This window comes from Alternaria arbusti (genome assembly GCF_024043155.1).
Source record: "Alternaria arbusti strain BMP 1465 chromosome Unknown scaffold_2, whole genome shotgun sequence".
NCBI lineage: Eukaryota > Fungi > Ascomycota > Dothideomycetes > Pleosporales > Pleosporaceae > Alternaria > Alternaria arbusti.
The window spans coordinates 102,065-115,954 of NW_026249942.1; the positions used below are offsets into that span (position 1 = coordinate 102,065).

Below are 13,890 nucleotides of genomic sequence, written 5' to 3' on the forward strand. Positions count from 1 at the left end.
TCACAACATCTAGGGAGTAGCGGCAAACGAGCTAGGGTGTGTTTCGTATATCGAGGAAGGCGCGGTGGTACTTCGGTTGTCGTCGCGTCCACTCCAAGGCTCGTTCGTTATTGCTGCCCGTATGCGATCAGAATTGTGTAAAATACCAAACTCATGCCTACAAGAAGAGGGAAATAGCCGCATGCATGAGAGCATTGAAGTCCAAGAATGCGCGTTCAAGAAAGTCAAGCCAAGAAGGACGTTGGCAGTCGCCGCGCGGCGCGACTACCCAAGTAATCAATCGGGCTTACATTGTACCTATGTACCTCAAACCCAAGCTATCCGAGATCGCTCCCGTTCACATCCGACCGCTGAACGAAACATCAAGATCAGATCTACTGCAACATCGCTTCCCCAGACTCCGTTGCCGATGGTTAAACAATCTGGGGTAAAGTTGTCCACGGAACGATTTGTGCCACCAATCACACGATACAACACCAACGATGCTTCCTCCACACTTCCCCGCAAAGTCACGATGGCAATGGCAAACAGCGCGCGTGTTCGATAGTCGGCCCGTAGAGGTAAGCGCGACGGAATAATTACAGACTGTAGTAATCGCGTAAAGGGGTGCATTTCGTCAATCTAGTATAAGTACCCGGCCGTTCCGATGAACGGGTACCGAATACCAGGTCAATTGCCCTCTGCCGATCAGCATGGTGTCCCGTCTGATACAGTTCTTTGCATTTGCAAGTGCCCTTTCTGTGGTGTCTGCCGACAAGTACACACGAACAAAGCCCGATCGAGGTGCGTTGGTCGTCGATGCATCCGGCGCAACCAACGGCAGCTACCCCAGCATCAGTGCCGCAGTAGACGCACTGCATAACAAGACCGATGCCCAGAAGATCTTCGTCGTCGCCGGAATATACAATGAACAAGTCTACGTCCCTCCTCATGCTGGCCCCATCACCATACAAGGTTCTACGAAGAACGCACGCGGCTACAAGGACAACGAAGTCACCTTGACATACAACCTCTCGCGCCAAACACCCGGCCTCGCCAACAACGACGCAACAGCCACCCTCCGCCTGAACACAACAAACATCCGCATCTACAATCTCAATGTCGCGAACACCTTCGGTGCAGCCGAGAAGAACGGCCAAGCCCTCGCCCTCAGCGCGCAAAAGACGAACCAAGGGTTCTACGGCTGCAAGTTCACCGGCTACCAAGACACCATCTACGCCAACATCGGGCGCCAGATCTACGCAAAGTCCTTCGTCAATGGCGCGGTAGACTTCATCTTCGGTCTACGCGCCATCGCGTGGTTCGACAAGATCGATATCGAGGCCATTGGTCCCGGCTGGGTCACCGCCAACGGTCGCGAAGCTGATAACAACACGAGCATCTACGTCTTCAACCAGGTCAACGTCTCCGGTACTAATGGTACGAACACGACCTTCCTTGGCAGGCCGTGGAGACCCTACTCTAGGGTTGTTTTCCAAGACAGCTATCTGAGCGATGTGGTGAAGCCGGAGGGATGGGCAAGGTGGGATGATGTGCAGAGTGTGGAGAACGTTGTTTACCAGGAGTATATGAACTATGGACCTGGCGCGAACCCAGAGGCAAGGGTGGACTTTTCATCGCAGCGGGATGCGCGGATCAAGGCGTCGGATTTGTTTGGGATGAACTTTGAGAAGGAGAATTGGGTTGATGCGGATTACTTGTAGATACTGTATAGAAATCGAGAGAAGCAGCGTTGTACGATAGACTTGGAAGAGGTAGTAATTGTGACACTTGGTGTTCTTTAGGTCCGCGACCTCTAGCATCGCGTGCTGCCGAGATGATGACAATGCCTGCCAGAGACTCTCATGAGAGGCATGCCTGGATCAGCTGGTAGTCCGACAAGCCGTTGGAAGTCGTATAGTGTGTTGGGTGGTTGCGAAAGAAGGCGGTTGGCAGGGTCGGAAAGTCCGATGGCCGGGAGTGGGGCATCACGTGACCATTCGCGTTGGCGGGCATCACCTGGGCATCCATATATCTCCAACTTAGCGCATGATAAAGCGCCACAATGCGATTCCGAGCTCTTCGGAGCTATACCCGCTGCAATTTAGAGTATCAAGATGCGTAAATATGTTCCCATGTCGATGATGTCGTCGCTAAATCTTTGGCATCCATGGATACGTCATCATCTTGATTGCGCAAGCTCTACGGCACACGCAAACATCGACAAAAAGTAGCGATGAAATCACTGCCATCCGGTGTCATGCTTTGCCGCAGCTGTCATAGATGAGTAAGAGTGGATTTGTACGGGAAGCAGATGCCGAACCCCTAGAGATCGGCCCTGCGGCTTGATGATGACGTTCTGGCAACATCACAGGCACGTCAAGGAGGGAGTGTGATAAACATGCGAAGACATTTCGCTGTGAACTTCTGCAAACTTCGACTTTATACGTGCAAATTCCCGTAATAGACTCGAAATACACCAGAATCAAAATGGCATCAAGATTCCTCCAAAGCTTCTCGCGCTCAGCGCCCATCGCGACCCGCTCACTCCAGCAACGGAGCGAAGGTGACTACCTTCATCCCAAAACAAAAGAACAACCACTAACACACTTCCTCTCAGTTCTCGCCCCAGTCATAACCCGCACATACGCCAGCAGCGCCGCACCCGGCCAATCATCCAACGTCTCCAACCCGCAAGCAAGCAGCACCGAGAGCCAGTCCATCAACAAGAGCGCCTCAGTCGGCCAGACAGACAAGAACGATGGGGATCATGCCTCAATACAAAACCCAGTCAGCCATCCAGAGCATGACCGAGCAGGCGCGACGGAAGAGACAACGGAGAGTCAGGACAACATGAAGCATGACCCGAAGGAGTCGGATGCGAAGAAGAGGGAGAAGACGCTGAACTATGGGCAGAACAAGCCGCTGGATGCGGCTGATAAGTAGATGTTGACATGGGAGACAATTGGTTATCCAGCGAACTTATGGAGCATTGAAACCTGTAATAACACTTCGAACACTGTCGATGCGATCTTGACCGCAAACCCCAAGTGGTGATGAGGCACCGTAGGTTGACACAAAATGCCCACACACTGTGTTCGATCTGAGACGGAGCCAATGCTGTTTTGGGATCATTACCCGAGTACCGATCATTGTCTTGATATACGATGCGGTCGCATCAAGTCCTCGATGTCTTCGTTGTTGCTCCCAACCTTTTCCGATGGCCGACTATCAGGATTTCTGTACAGTGTAATGCTGTTCATCGAATGAGTATCGGGCTTGTAGAGAGTGAGGAGGTGCCAAGGGCGACATTGTGATGACGTATAGCCAGTGTGTGAGAGTATCGGGCTGACATAGCAATGGTCGGCTTAGCTACATCAGCACATTGTTATGGAGCGCTCTCCATCAGTGAACAACGATTGCCATTCCGTCCCAATGTCGCAGTCGAATGGTGCCCGGAATTGCCCCAGTCTCTCGTATACTCTGTCTTCGTACATGTTTATCTCTCTCAGCAATAAGCCTTCCACTATATTGTCTGCCTCGACAAGTGCCGCAAGCAGAAACATGCTTCCGTTTTCGGGCTTCTCATCCGGCTCATCCATAGTGACATAGAGACGTTCAAAACCCTCCTCTTTTAAACTTTCTGTATTTTTATAGCCGATCGGCCCACCCAGCGTCCACGTGATAGGTCTGGACCAGGCTCGAATGGTCAGCAGTATCATCTTCTCCATAAATGGTGTTCGCTCGTTTTTACCCAGTGGAGAAAGCCTGTACTCTTCTGCGATTGCTATAACCGTCGAAGACACTCCAACAAACGGTCGCGTTCTCAGTCGGCCATTCATCGATGCCCAGCTCCATGTTGGCGTGACCACCCAGTTGCCATCCAACATCTGGCTAGAAGACTTGGGCAGCCTGTGTGGTGGTCTCTCATCAGCACGGAATGGATCTCCAGGCGCACGATTCGCTCTCCAGTTTAGACTTTGTGGGAGCGTTTTCCAGAAGTGGCCAGCAAGATAGGTGTCGTTTGATGCGTAGCGCATGCAACTTGCAATAGCCGAGATAGCAATTAACTTGTCCGCTTGGGGATATGTGAGCTGCCTCGCACTGTACTCCATAAGGAGCTTAGACCAAGTATCCTTTGAAGTCCAGCTGTCTGAGGCCTGTGGAATGGAAGATATCTGAAGACCCAGCGCTTCACTCAGAACTGCCCTCGTAGGGTCAGAACAAAGTTCGAAGCCACATGGAAGAGATTCGCTTGCGTTAAGGACCCGTTCACAGTCCCAGAAAAGTTCTCCATGGCCAATGCTCAAGACGCGGGTAGCCAACAGGCGTTCTTGTAGGACCCATGCACGACTTCCGAGGGGCTGTTGATAAAGTGAATGTCGGAAGTACTGGCTTGGTATGACAGTGAAGGCAGGAGCTGTGCCGGTAAAATCTCCACCCATTCTTCGCATAGCCACATTTGTAGTGAAAGGCAGATTCGCTTTACGAGTATAACCTCCCATACAGCTTTGGTCCGGGTGCGCAGCCTGTACCAAAGAAATATTGATGATGCAATTCGAGTACACTTCTTGCATGCGACTGCACTCCAACTGCCAGTCTTCACTACTCCCCCTGCCAGACTGTATGATACAGAGAGCATCGATCCAGACGTAGCGGATTCCGAGCCCTTCTACGAAGCGAATTGCCTCTTGGAAAGCAATGGGTAAATCTGAACAGAGTATTCCGAGCCGAAAATCTTGCATATTATCGGCCGTTAGCCGGATGAAGCTCGGATTTGGGCCCCAACAGTAACTCAAAGCAGCATACGGGCCTGATAGTTCCTCTTCGTGTGGCAGTATTAGGCTGACTTTGTGGCTGCCAAGTTCGAGGAGCCGTGTCGGATATGTATGTGGTTGTTTGTGTTTCTGACACTGCTCATGGGTGTCTAGACAAGTGCTCATCCACTTTTGCGCAGCCTGTAAGGATTCTGCCATGGGTATTGTGGACCATCTGCCATATGTACCGACATTCACTGGGACGTTCGCTGTAGGTACAGCGACAAAACTCCGCGAGTCGAGCCTTTTCGGAAAACTGTGGGCAACACTTTTCTTTCTCCCTCGCGTGAATAAAGAGGAACAGCTGATGATATGTTCTTTTGGTAGAGAACGGGAAACTCGAGAAGAGCTATCTAGGATCCGACCGATGATGAAGTGACTTTCCAGGTCGTCCTCCAAGTGCCCAGTCTCTGGCCTTACAGATTCCCACAAGGGAGTACAGATGTAGCATCCGGCTGTTACTGCTTTGGTGAGAGAGGCAAGGCTCGAATGATGATTGCGGTCGCCGCGTGAGAATACACGTACGCATTCTTCGCAAAGCATCTCGATCAATATTCGAACACAAGCAGCTCCCCTTTCCGCTGGGCCAAGGCGGCGATACAGTGGTTGGAAAAGTGTGAGCGTGAGCAGGACACTAGAGGGACAAATCGTGGCGCTTTTCGTCGTGCATACTGTGGAACCACAGCAGATTACCTATCAAGATGTGCGAGGTCGCTGTGAACGTTGCGCGATTGCAGATGACAGTAGAGGTGGTTGCGGTGTCAGGGCGTGAAATGTAGAAGCGATGTCGCAGCTTCGTTGATCGGTAGCGAATTGTTTACGACGCCGCATGTTGTATGCGCCACGCACGTGATGTGCACACAAACCCTTGGAAGCGCAGCCTTCGAAGTTAGCTTAATGATAACGGATCTGCTCTTCAACACTCAGTAGGTACTGGACTCCTCGGATGTCGTAGATACGCGCACGCATAACTGCAATCGTACTAGTCCGCCCTCAAGTTCTAATCGCAGTGAATCATGTTCTTCACGCCACATCGCAATGCCCCAGCGTATAGCGCCACAAAACGCATCCGTATCCAGAAAGCCGATTACTGTTCGGAGGAAATGAAAAGCAAGGACAAAGGCAGTTTGTTTCGCAGTTTCGAAACTGTTAAACGCGGAACAGCGGACACTAGTGTTTTGGCACGGGCGATCCGCCAATGAGAGAGCAAGAGACCGGCTTAGCGCCTCGGCAACGTCTCCTGTCGTTCATGCCGCGGTCCCTAACCTCCACAATAGTCCTAGGCCTAACGGCGAAGATGCCTCGCTTGGGCGAAAACACCAGGAGGTTTGAAACTTTGGTGGACGCCCCGAGGGAAGGATGCCCTGGGCTGTGGCATGGTGGGCACGAGGCGCGAGCCTCAGGCATAAGTACTACGAGCGCGCCTCGTGTTACTGTTTCTTCATCGCGCTTCATTCTCTTACCAACTTTACTATCTTTTCAACTTCTTCTATCGTTTATTACATTCGTTACTAAGGCACAGGATGTCTCTTTACACTCTTTTTGCTGCGGGTCTGCTCGCTCAGTTCGCAAACGCGTACACCGTCATCCAGATTCCTCCCCCTTTCATGGAGAAGAACATCGACCCCATTGTCTACCCTGGCGAGTTTGACAAGTCGCATCTTCACTCTTTCTACGGCTCCGACGCCGTTGTCGCCGGCACCAAGACCAGCGCTGAACTCCAAAAGGGATGCACCACCGCCGAGAACCCCAACGACTTGTCCAGCTACTGGGTGCCTACTTTCCTATACACCAAAGATGGCAAGAACTACGAGCCCGTCCCCGTCTTCCGCTTCAGCGCCTACTACAACTTGGGTGAGACACCCGCTGAGGTCGCCATCCCACAAGACTTGCAGATGGTTGCCGGCAAAGCCGACGCCATGACCCCCGACGCTATGGACGTCAACGCAAAGGCCTCATGGGGCTGCGAGAGCGAAGACATCCCTCTCGATGCCAACGGCTTCCCCACCAAGACCTGCTCCACCCACGTCCAGCAACTCCTCTTCTTCCCCCAGTGTGTCAACGAAGAGACCCTCGAGACCGGCTACAAGAGCCGCGACAACGGAACGCCCAACTGGTGCCCCAAGGGCATGAAGTCTATGCCCCAGCTCCGCTTCTCCATCCGCTACGATATGCGCAAGGCCTTGCCCAACGGCTGGTCCGGTACCACCTCGCCATTCAAGCTGGCTTGCGGACCTGCGTGGTGCTCGCACGGTGACTTCATCAACGGTTGGGTTCCTGAGGCTGCGAAGAACATGGTCGGCACGACCAGCGAGAAGCAGCACTTTGCTGCCGTTGAGGGCCCTCTTGGCGGCCCTTCGGATGGCGCTTCTTGCAAGGCTAAGGATGCTGATCCCAGTCACGGCACGAACAACTATGCTAAGAGCGTTGCTGCTATGGCTAAGCGCAGTGTTGGCGCTTGGGGTTGGGAGACCAGGTCTAGGCTCGCTCGCTTGGTCAACGGCGCATAAGATGCGTCGGACGATGGTATCGTTCCAGCCGGAAGTTGGAAAGACCTTCATGTATATATTTAAAAAGAGGATTCTGCGTGACGTCAAAGAAACGTACACTTTGTAACAGCAGTAACCAGCAACTCATTCACATATTCACTTCAACATCCTCACCGGCTCATTCGTGACCTGATGCCTTACTTCCTACTTATTTGTCGACCGGATAACGAGAGAAAAGCCATAGCTGAGGTATCATTTCATTTAAATTCGTTAGGAGATCATATGACTATCGTAACATATGTCCTAGTGCAGGAACTCATTGAAGAAGTTCACAGCACTCCTCTTCGCCCTCTCCAGACCATCCTTCTGCTTCTGGTCGTTGGGGTTACCACGGGCAGCAAAGCCGTGGTTTAGACCAGGGAAGTAAATGTACTCCCACTGGACACCAGTCTTGGGCAGCGTCTCCAATGTAGCCTTCTTCAGCTCCTCAGTGTACATTTGGTCGTTTTCGGGGGAAAGGACCTGGACGGGGACCTTCACGTTCTCGATCTCCGACTTCTCGAGCATGGAGGGGTGGGCGGTCGAGATGGCGTCGACGAGCGAAGGGTCGGCGCCGAGCTTGAAGACGGCCCATCCGCCGTAGCAGAAGCCGATGGCGGCAACCTTCTTGTATTGCGACTTGAGGGTCTGGGCGTGCTGCTTGATCTCGGGGTAGCGGATGTCCTTGTTGTTGCGGCCGATGAAGGCCATGACGTCGAATTTCTTCGCCTTCTCTGGGTCGGACATCGCGTCGGGGTCTACGACTTCGCCGCCGAACCTGTGCAATGGCCGTTAGTTCCATGGTTGCGCTGAATGTATGCGTCGCGTCGCGTAGCTGCTTACACATCGGGAACGTAGACGGTCGCATTGGCTTCCTTCGCGTAGTGGTCTGCCAGAATGCGGATGTTGGGAAGTGTCCAGCCGAAGACATCGGTGATGATAAGGATAGCGGCATCCTTGTTGTCGCCGGTAACATAGCAGTCGATGTTGTCGAGCTTGGTTTCCTTGCCGACAGACTCGGCGCCCCACTTGAAGCCGGTTTTGCAGTTGTCGCAGGCCATATTGGAGGTTTGTAAGAGGAATTGATGGATGTAGAGGAAGTCAGGTGTGACGTTTGATGCTGTCCTAAGAAATTTGGCGGGGTGGAAGGGCCTTAAGTCGTTCAAGCTCCAGGTGGGGTCGGCTCCATCATCTCAGCCGTTTCCGTGCATGAAGACAGAGAAGATAGCCCGGCATTCTAGCCGGTTCTGTCGAGAGAGCCAATCATGACGCCAGGGCGTTACACTGCATTGGCTTGATTCCCGGTGTTGTCGTGATGAGAACGATGACGACGATGGCCGGTGCCGGAATTTGTGTTCGCGCATTGCTAAATCCGGGCTTCGTTCGCCGATGTCCGCCGCGACGCCGACGAAGACGTAACACTTCTCTACATCACGGCTCTCGTCACGCATTCTATCATCCGGTCTCCGATATTTCTTTAACAAACCTATGAAGTCTATATGTTGTAGTAAGCACTAGGACTCTTTGCTCAAAGCGTGTATAGAGGGTCTTTGCGGCGTGACCTCCGCAAGGATCCTGGAAGAAGAAGCCCTAGGTGAACTTCAGCCTTCCCATGGGCAATCACAAAGATGGCTAAGCACATTGAACTCGGACTCATGACTGGCTTCTGGGTGTCTCACTGGAGCGCCTGATGAGTCACCGCAGTTCTGTGCCAAAAGGTTGGTGATAACAAGACAATACCTATCCATGTATTTGGTGAACGCTACAACTGCATTGCAACCCGCATTAACATCCCATCCGCGCACCGGCCTATTTCTGAACTGATTTGCGATGTTCCTCGAGTATCATGGCATCTACACGATTGTCTGGGTAAAGAGGTCGATGAACCTGCACTCCGTACATAGTCCTCTCATAAATGGCCATGAAGGTCTGGCCTAGAGCTGGAGGTTCGTAGAACTTTTTCTGCGCCCAACGGGCCTTTAGTGCTTCCCAGACATCTCGTTGGAACCAAGACACCATCCAGTGCATTGGAATTATATGGAAGGAGGCAATGAAGAGTTGTCCGTTGTTGCTCATCGTCCATTTCGCACCACGAAACTCTCCACCGTTCAATTTAGGCCACTTGCGATATTTTCCAGAGACGTCGCGGGTTGTGAATTCGGCGCGTGAGCTACCTACGAGGAGTGCAAGTAGCTTGTCGCGTTCAGCGTTTGACGGGGCTTCCAGTAAGTGAACGGCGTGTATTTCCCGAAACCGGCCGTCCACTTTCATGGCACTGCTGGGCATCGGGAGATGACCAAGTACCTTCATTTCCCATGAGAAACCCAGCTCGGGAACCTTTTCATCTGCAGCCCCGAGTGGCTCGTCGCCGCCGTCACCCTGGAACATGCTGTAACTATGTGCGACCTCATGGCACATAACAACGGCGAACATGAAAAGGCTTCTATACCGTTCGTTCGCACTTACACTTGTCGACCGAAAGGACCTGATGAATCTGCGTGAGAAAACGATGCAAGGTTTGTCAATACCTTTATCGGAGAGGACAGGTGGAAAGTCGGTGTGATTAAACTCACGAAAATGAGGTATCATCGTTCTGCGAGAATATGTTGTGCCGTGAGACGTTTTCTTGCACTTGGGGTGCGCGAATGCGAAGAAGTTTGTCTTGCCAAGTTCGTGCAACTTTGCCTTCACAGTCTGGAGAGCTGCTGGAGTTGAATAGTGGGGGTTTCTCTCAAGGTATACCTGGCCGGCTGCATTGCGACGGCGCTCACCAAAAGTTAGATGACTGAACCAGAGCAGCGGTATATCCTCAGTCAGCCACAGCGATGCAAGTTGTAAGGCGGGTCGCATGATTGTGTAAATTTCGGAGGTCTCTTGACCTGGACCAGTGGCCCAGCGGTCCAAAGCAAACATCGGTAAGATAGGGTTCGTAAGAGAGGGTGCACGATGCACTTCTTTTCCCCTATGTTGTCGCACGTGCCAGTCAAATTCGCGTCGAAGAGCTTCGAGAAAATCGTAGGCATCCATCCCTGAAGGCATTATTGATTTGTGTAAACGGTCCTGGATTTTGCTACAGATCAGACTTCCTGTTTGCTGCTACGGTAGCTGTAGTGTAATAGTGGAGTTGACTCCCCATTAAATAGGTAGCAGTGTGTCGAAGTGCTCAGGTTACGGAGGGGCCATTGATGTGAGGAATGTCGTGTGAAGCGGAGTCGGGTGATCAAATGAGCACGATCAGTGATCTGGCCGCTTGAAATAATGGTGGAGGCATAAATTACAGGTCCTAATCAGCCATTTTGTGGAACACCATGTAAAGACCAGATTGCGAAGCAAAAAATGTCGCCAGCTACGGAGTGAGTGCTTTGGGATATAGTATGTCGATGTGAAGAGGGCACTAAAATTTGGTAAATTATAAAATCGCGATATCATGGCACCTGCGATGAACGTCAACACGTTTACCGACAAGTACCTGGTTTACGTGAAGTGGCCATGTGGCTAGCGGCGTCGCCGTCTTTCCGACCTGCGTTTTCCCGGCTACGCATGGGCGCATTGATGACCGCTATTAGTAGATCGCGACTCCGATTGTGTTGCTCTATGACATGAAATGGGAGATGACGAGAAGGTTGATAACGGTGGTTGAGGAAACAAGGTATCTTGAGACCTTGGAAGGAATGAGCCACCCCCGGGGCCGGTCAATCTCACATCACGTGCACGCTAGTGCGGCATACAGCTCCAACGCATCATCATCACATTCCATGCGCTCGTCATAACAACCAAGCAATCGACACGATATAAAGATTGAAGTGTCGCTGTGCTGGTGCGTTGGAATTACTTTTCCACACGGGAACTACAACGCGAATCCTTTATCTGCGCGATCGCGGCCATACGATGATCATTCAGCGCGATCGAGAAACATCGGCGAAAAGAACTTGCAGCGCGATGGGTCCACGATCTCACAACTTCGCCAGGGCCGTTTCTGAAGATCGCGCAACCCATGTTTGTACCTCGGGACGCTCACGATAATTGGCAGGGAAGAAGTGCGGTCCAAGAATCTTTTTCTGCACCTTTCCCGTTATCGTCTTTGGAAGCTCGTTGTCCACGATTCTCAACAGCGTGGGTAGCTTGTACCCAGCCAACCTCTCGCGTAAATCTCGCCGCAAGTCGTCGATGGTTAAGACGTGTCGGAAGGTGTCGTTGTTTCTCAAGTACGCATAAGGCGTTACTTCATGCTGCAGCGAGATCAGTGCAGCGACGCGTTGCCCGTACTCCTCATCTGGTACACCAACCACCATGGCTTCGGCTACATATGGCAGACTCAGCAGTTCGCGCTCGACGTCCAGAGCCGATATCTTGTACCCGCCTGACTTAATGATGTCTAGAGACGCCCGACCGATAATGAAGTAATATTTGCCCTCTCGTAGCGCAATGTCGCCGCTTCGGAAGTATCCATCTCGATCATGAGCTTTTGCAGTTCCTTCAGGATCACGCAGGTACTTTGAAAACATATGCTAAAGTTGGTTAGCACAACCTATCAACCCGACTCGTATAAGACTTACTGGGCTTTTCACGAGCACCTCTCCCTCGTCTCCTTCGGATAGCTTGACATCAACGCCGCTGGCGAGTTCACCCACTGAACCTTCTGGCACGCTCTCGTCGCCGAGGCGCATCTTGAAGATGGCCCCAAACTCGGTAGCTCCGTATCGTTGCAGGATAGGCTTTTGCATCAGATGCTTCCAAAAGTCATCGATTGGCTGCGGCAGTGCTGATGTTCCGCACAAGCAGGCTCGAAACTGTCTTGCGCCCGCGACGTACTTCGCTATCTCATCTGCGGGTAGCTTGCTTATTTGTTGTTGATAGTACCGTCTCATCCGCATGTATATAGTAGGTACACCAGAGAAGACGGTCAGTTGTCGTTTGGTATCGGAAGCGCCCTGTTTCCATCGCTCCCACATTTGCTCTTCGTCAAAGCCTCCGCTGCGAAACTCGATACGGCTACCAGCCACGAGAGATGGAAAGAAGTTTATGCCAACACCGGTCGCATGATGCACCGGAAGGACATGGAGAGCGACATCATCTTCCGTCAGCTGGTAATGATCTGCCACTTCGAGTGCACAATCAAAGATGAAAGATCTTCGCATGACTGCACCCTTAGGTGGCCCAGTAGTCCCGCTGGTGAAGATAACCACAGCGGGCGCATTCTCATCCGAAGCACGGTCGGAAGAGATGATGATGGCTCCAGCATGGAGGGTAGGACACGAATTTGTTGGCTGAATGCTTACGGCTTGGAAGCTCTTGTTACTCACCGATGCAACCCGGGTTTCCAGGTCGCGACATTTCGTCATATTTGATGAGCTGGCAAGAACCAGCACTGATCTTGACTTCTCGATGAAGTAGACTGCCTCTTCTACGGGTAGGGCTGGAGTCAGTGGCACTACAGCAGCTCCAAGAGCAAGTATCGCCAACACCGCTACTGCGTATTCATAGCCTCCAGGTGCTATTACGGCGATGTATACCTCTTCCCGTCTTTCTAGTGCCTTACGAGTCGCACTCGTCAATATGCCGAGAAGCCTTTCCCTCAGGGCGAGCACATCCGAGAGTAATTCTAGATGTGTCTTCTGCAAATTCAACCGAACATCGTCAATAGCTATACGCTCAGGTCTCCGGTTGGCAAATCGGAGAAGCCGACTGAAGAGAGGCTAGGATATGTTCAGCACAACGTCACAAGCATATCTGCACATACGCTTACACTATTCGGCAGCACGTTACGCCCAGAGTGCTTCGGTACCATACAACATCGGTCCTCCATCATCGTATTGCTCGGTACCCGCCCAAGCATCTGGGATCTGACCGCCAATGCTCCGTATTTACTCTTCGTACCTGGGTATCAAGGTGTTGTACTACATGATGAGCCGGCTACAAACACTCGGATATAACGACTCGCATGCGGGGTTTCATCAAGATTATGATTCCTTAGCCGATCGTATCACAAGATTCGCGGGGAAGTATTCCGCGAAACCCCGCAACGCTTTCACTCCCGGCGCTAATGGCTGTGCAAGGCCCCGCCGCACGCTCGTAGCCGTAATGATGGCCCAAGGTCACCGGCAATCTCGATAAGAAGGCGATGCAGATTCGCATAACTGTTGGCATCAATTAGTTGCATGCGGCACAGCTTCAACACACCGTTCGGCAATTCCGCCCGCGTTCGATGCATGAAAGGAGGACTGTCACGCGAGTCGTTGTGCCGATGGCCATTGCTCCTTCACCGTTCATGGACTAGCGGAGAGGTTTGCGACCGGTCGGCACGGCTTCTTGGACAGAACCACTCAACGTGCAATTCTCAAATGCCATCACATCAGACCTCCGGGGTCTCCGTTACGCGCCGGCCCTGAGCGTGTCACTGCACGCGTATCACAATCTCATCATTTTGCACGAAGGATGCGATCAATTCCCTATGTCGCATGGTTGTCGCGGCTGCATGATATCGAGCTCAACTCGATCCACATTCCTAGTTTCTACTCTCTCAGGCGCCTATGCCCCCGTACGTTCAATCACGAATTTGTTGTTCT

General features: G+C 52.1%; 6 protein-coding genes across 6 annotated transcripts; 3 read left to right on the forward strand and 3 right to left on the reverse strand.

The window, feature by feature from the left end:
• Window positions 1-692: 692 nt before the first annotated feature.
• On the forward strand, window positions 693-1,703 carry J4E86_001558 (uncharacterized protein; the record flags this gene model as incomplete). The annotated part of the gene is made up of 1 exon (XM_051442125.1): window positions 693-1,703. One exon carries the CDS (start codon window positions 693-695, stop codon window positions 1,701-1,703), a length of 1,011 nt encoding a protein of 336 aa, XP_051305713.1.
• Window positions 1,704-2,469: 766 nt separating this feature from the next.
• J4E86_001559 (uncharacterized protein) lies at window positions 2,470-2,925 on the forward strand (the record flags this gene model as incomplete). Its single annotated transcript, XM_051442126.1, has 2 exons — window positions 2,470-2,545; window positions 2,600-2,925. 2 exons carry the CDS (start codon window positions 2,470-2,472, stop codon window positions 2,923-2,925), a joined length of 402 nt encoding a protein of 133 aa, XP_051305714.1.
• A 3,394-nt stretch (window positions 2,926-6,319) lies between these two features.
• Window positions 6,320-7,306, forward strand: J4E86_001560 (uncharacterized protein; the record flags this gene model as incomplete). Its single annotated transcript, XM_051442127.1, has 1 exon — window positions 6,320-7,306. One exon carries the CDS (start codon window positions 6,320-6,322, stop codon window positions 7,304-7,306), a length of 987 nt encoding a protein of 328 aa, XP_051305715.1.
• Window positions 7,307-7,588: 282 nt separating this feature from the next.
• On the reverse strand, window positions 7,589-8,385 carry J4E86_001561 (uncharacterized protein; the record flags this gene model as incomplete). Its single annotated transcript, XM_051442128.1, has 2 exons — window positions 7,589-8,102; window positions 8,168-8,385. 2 exons carry the CDS (start codon window positions 8,383-8,385, stop codon window positions 7,589-7,591), a joined length of 732 nt encoding a protein of 243 aa, XP_051305716.1.
• A 748-nt stretch (window positions 8,386-9,133) lies between these two features.
• On the reverse strand, window positions 9,134-9,712 carry J4E86_001562 (uncharacterized protein; the record flags this gene model as incomplete). Its single annotated transcript, XM_051442129.1, has 1 exon — window positions 9,134-9,712. One exon carries the CDS (start codon window positions 9,710-9,712, stop codon window positions 9,134-9,136), a length of 579 nt encoding a protein of 192 aa, XP_051305717.1.
• A 1,565-nt stretch (window positions 9,713-11,277) lies between these two features.
• J4E86_001563 (uncharacterized protein) lies at window positions 11,278-13,130 on the reverse strand (the record flags this gene model as incomplete). Its single annotated transcript, XM_051442130.1, has 3 exons — window positions 11,278-11,832; window positions 11,881-13,020; window positions 13,071-13,130. 3 exons carry the CDS (start codon window positions 13,128-13,130, stop codon window positions 11,278-11,280), a joined length of 1,755 nt encoding a protein of 584 aa, XP_051305718.1.
• Between the last annotated feature and the right edge of the window lie 760 nt (window positions 13,131-13,890).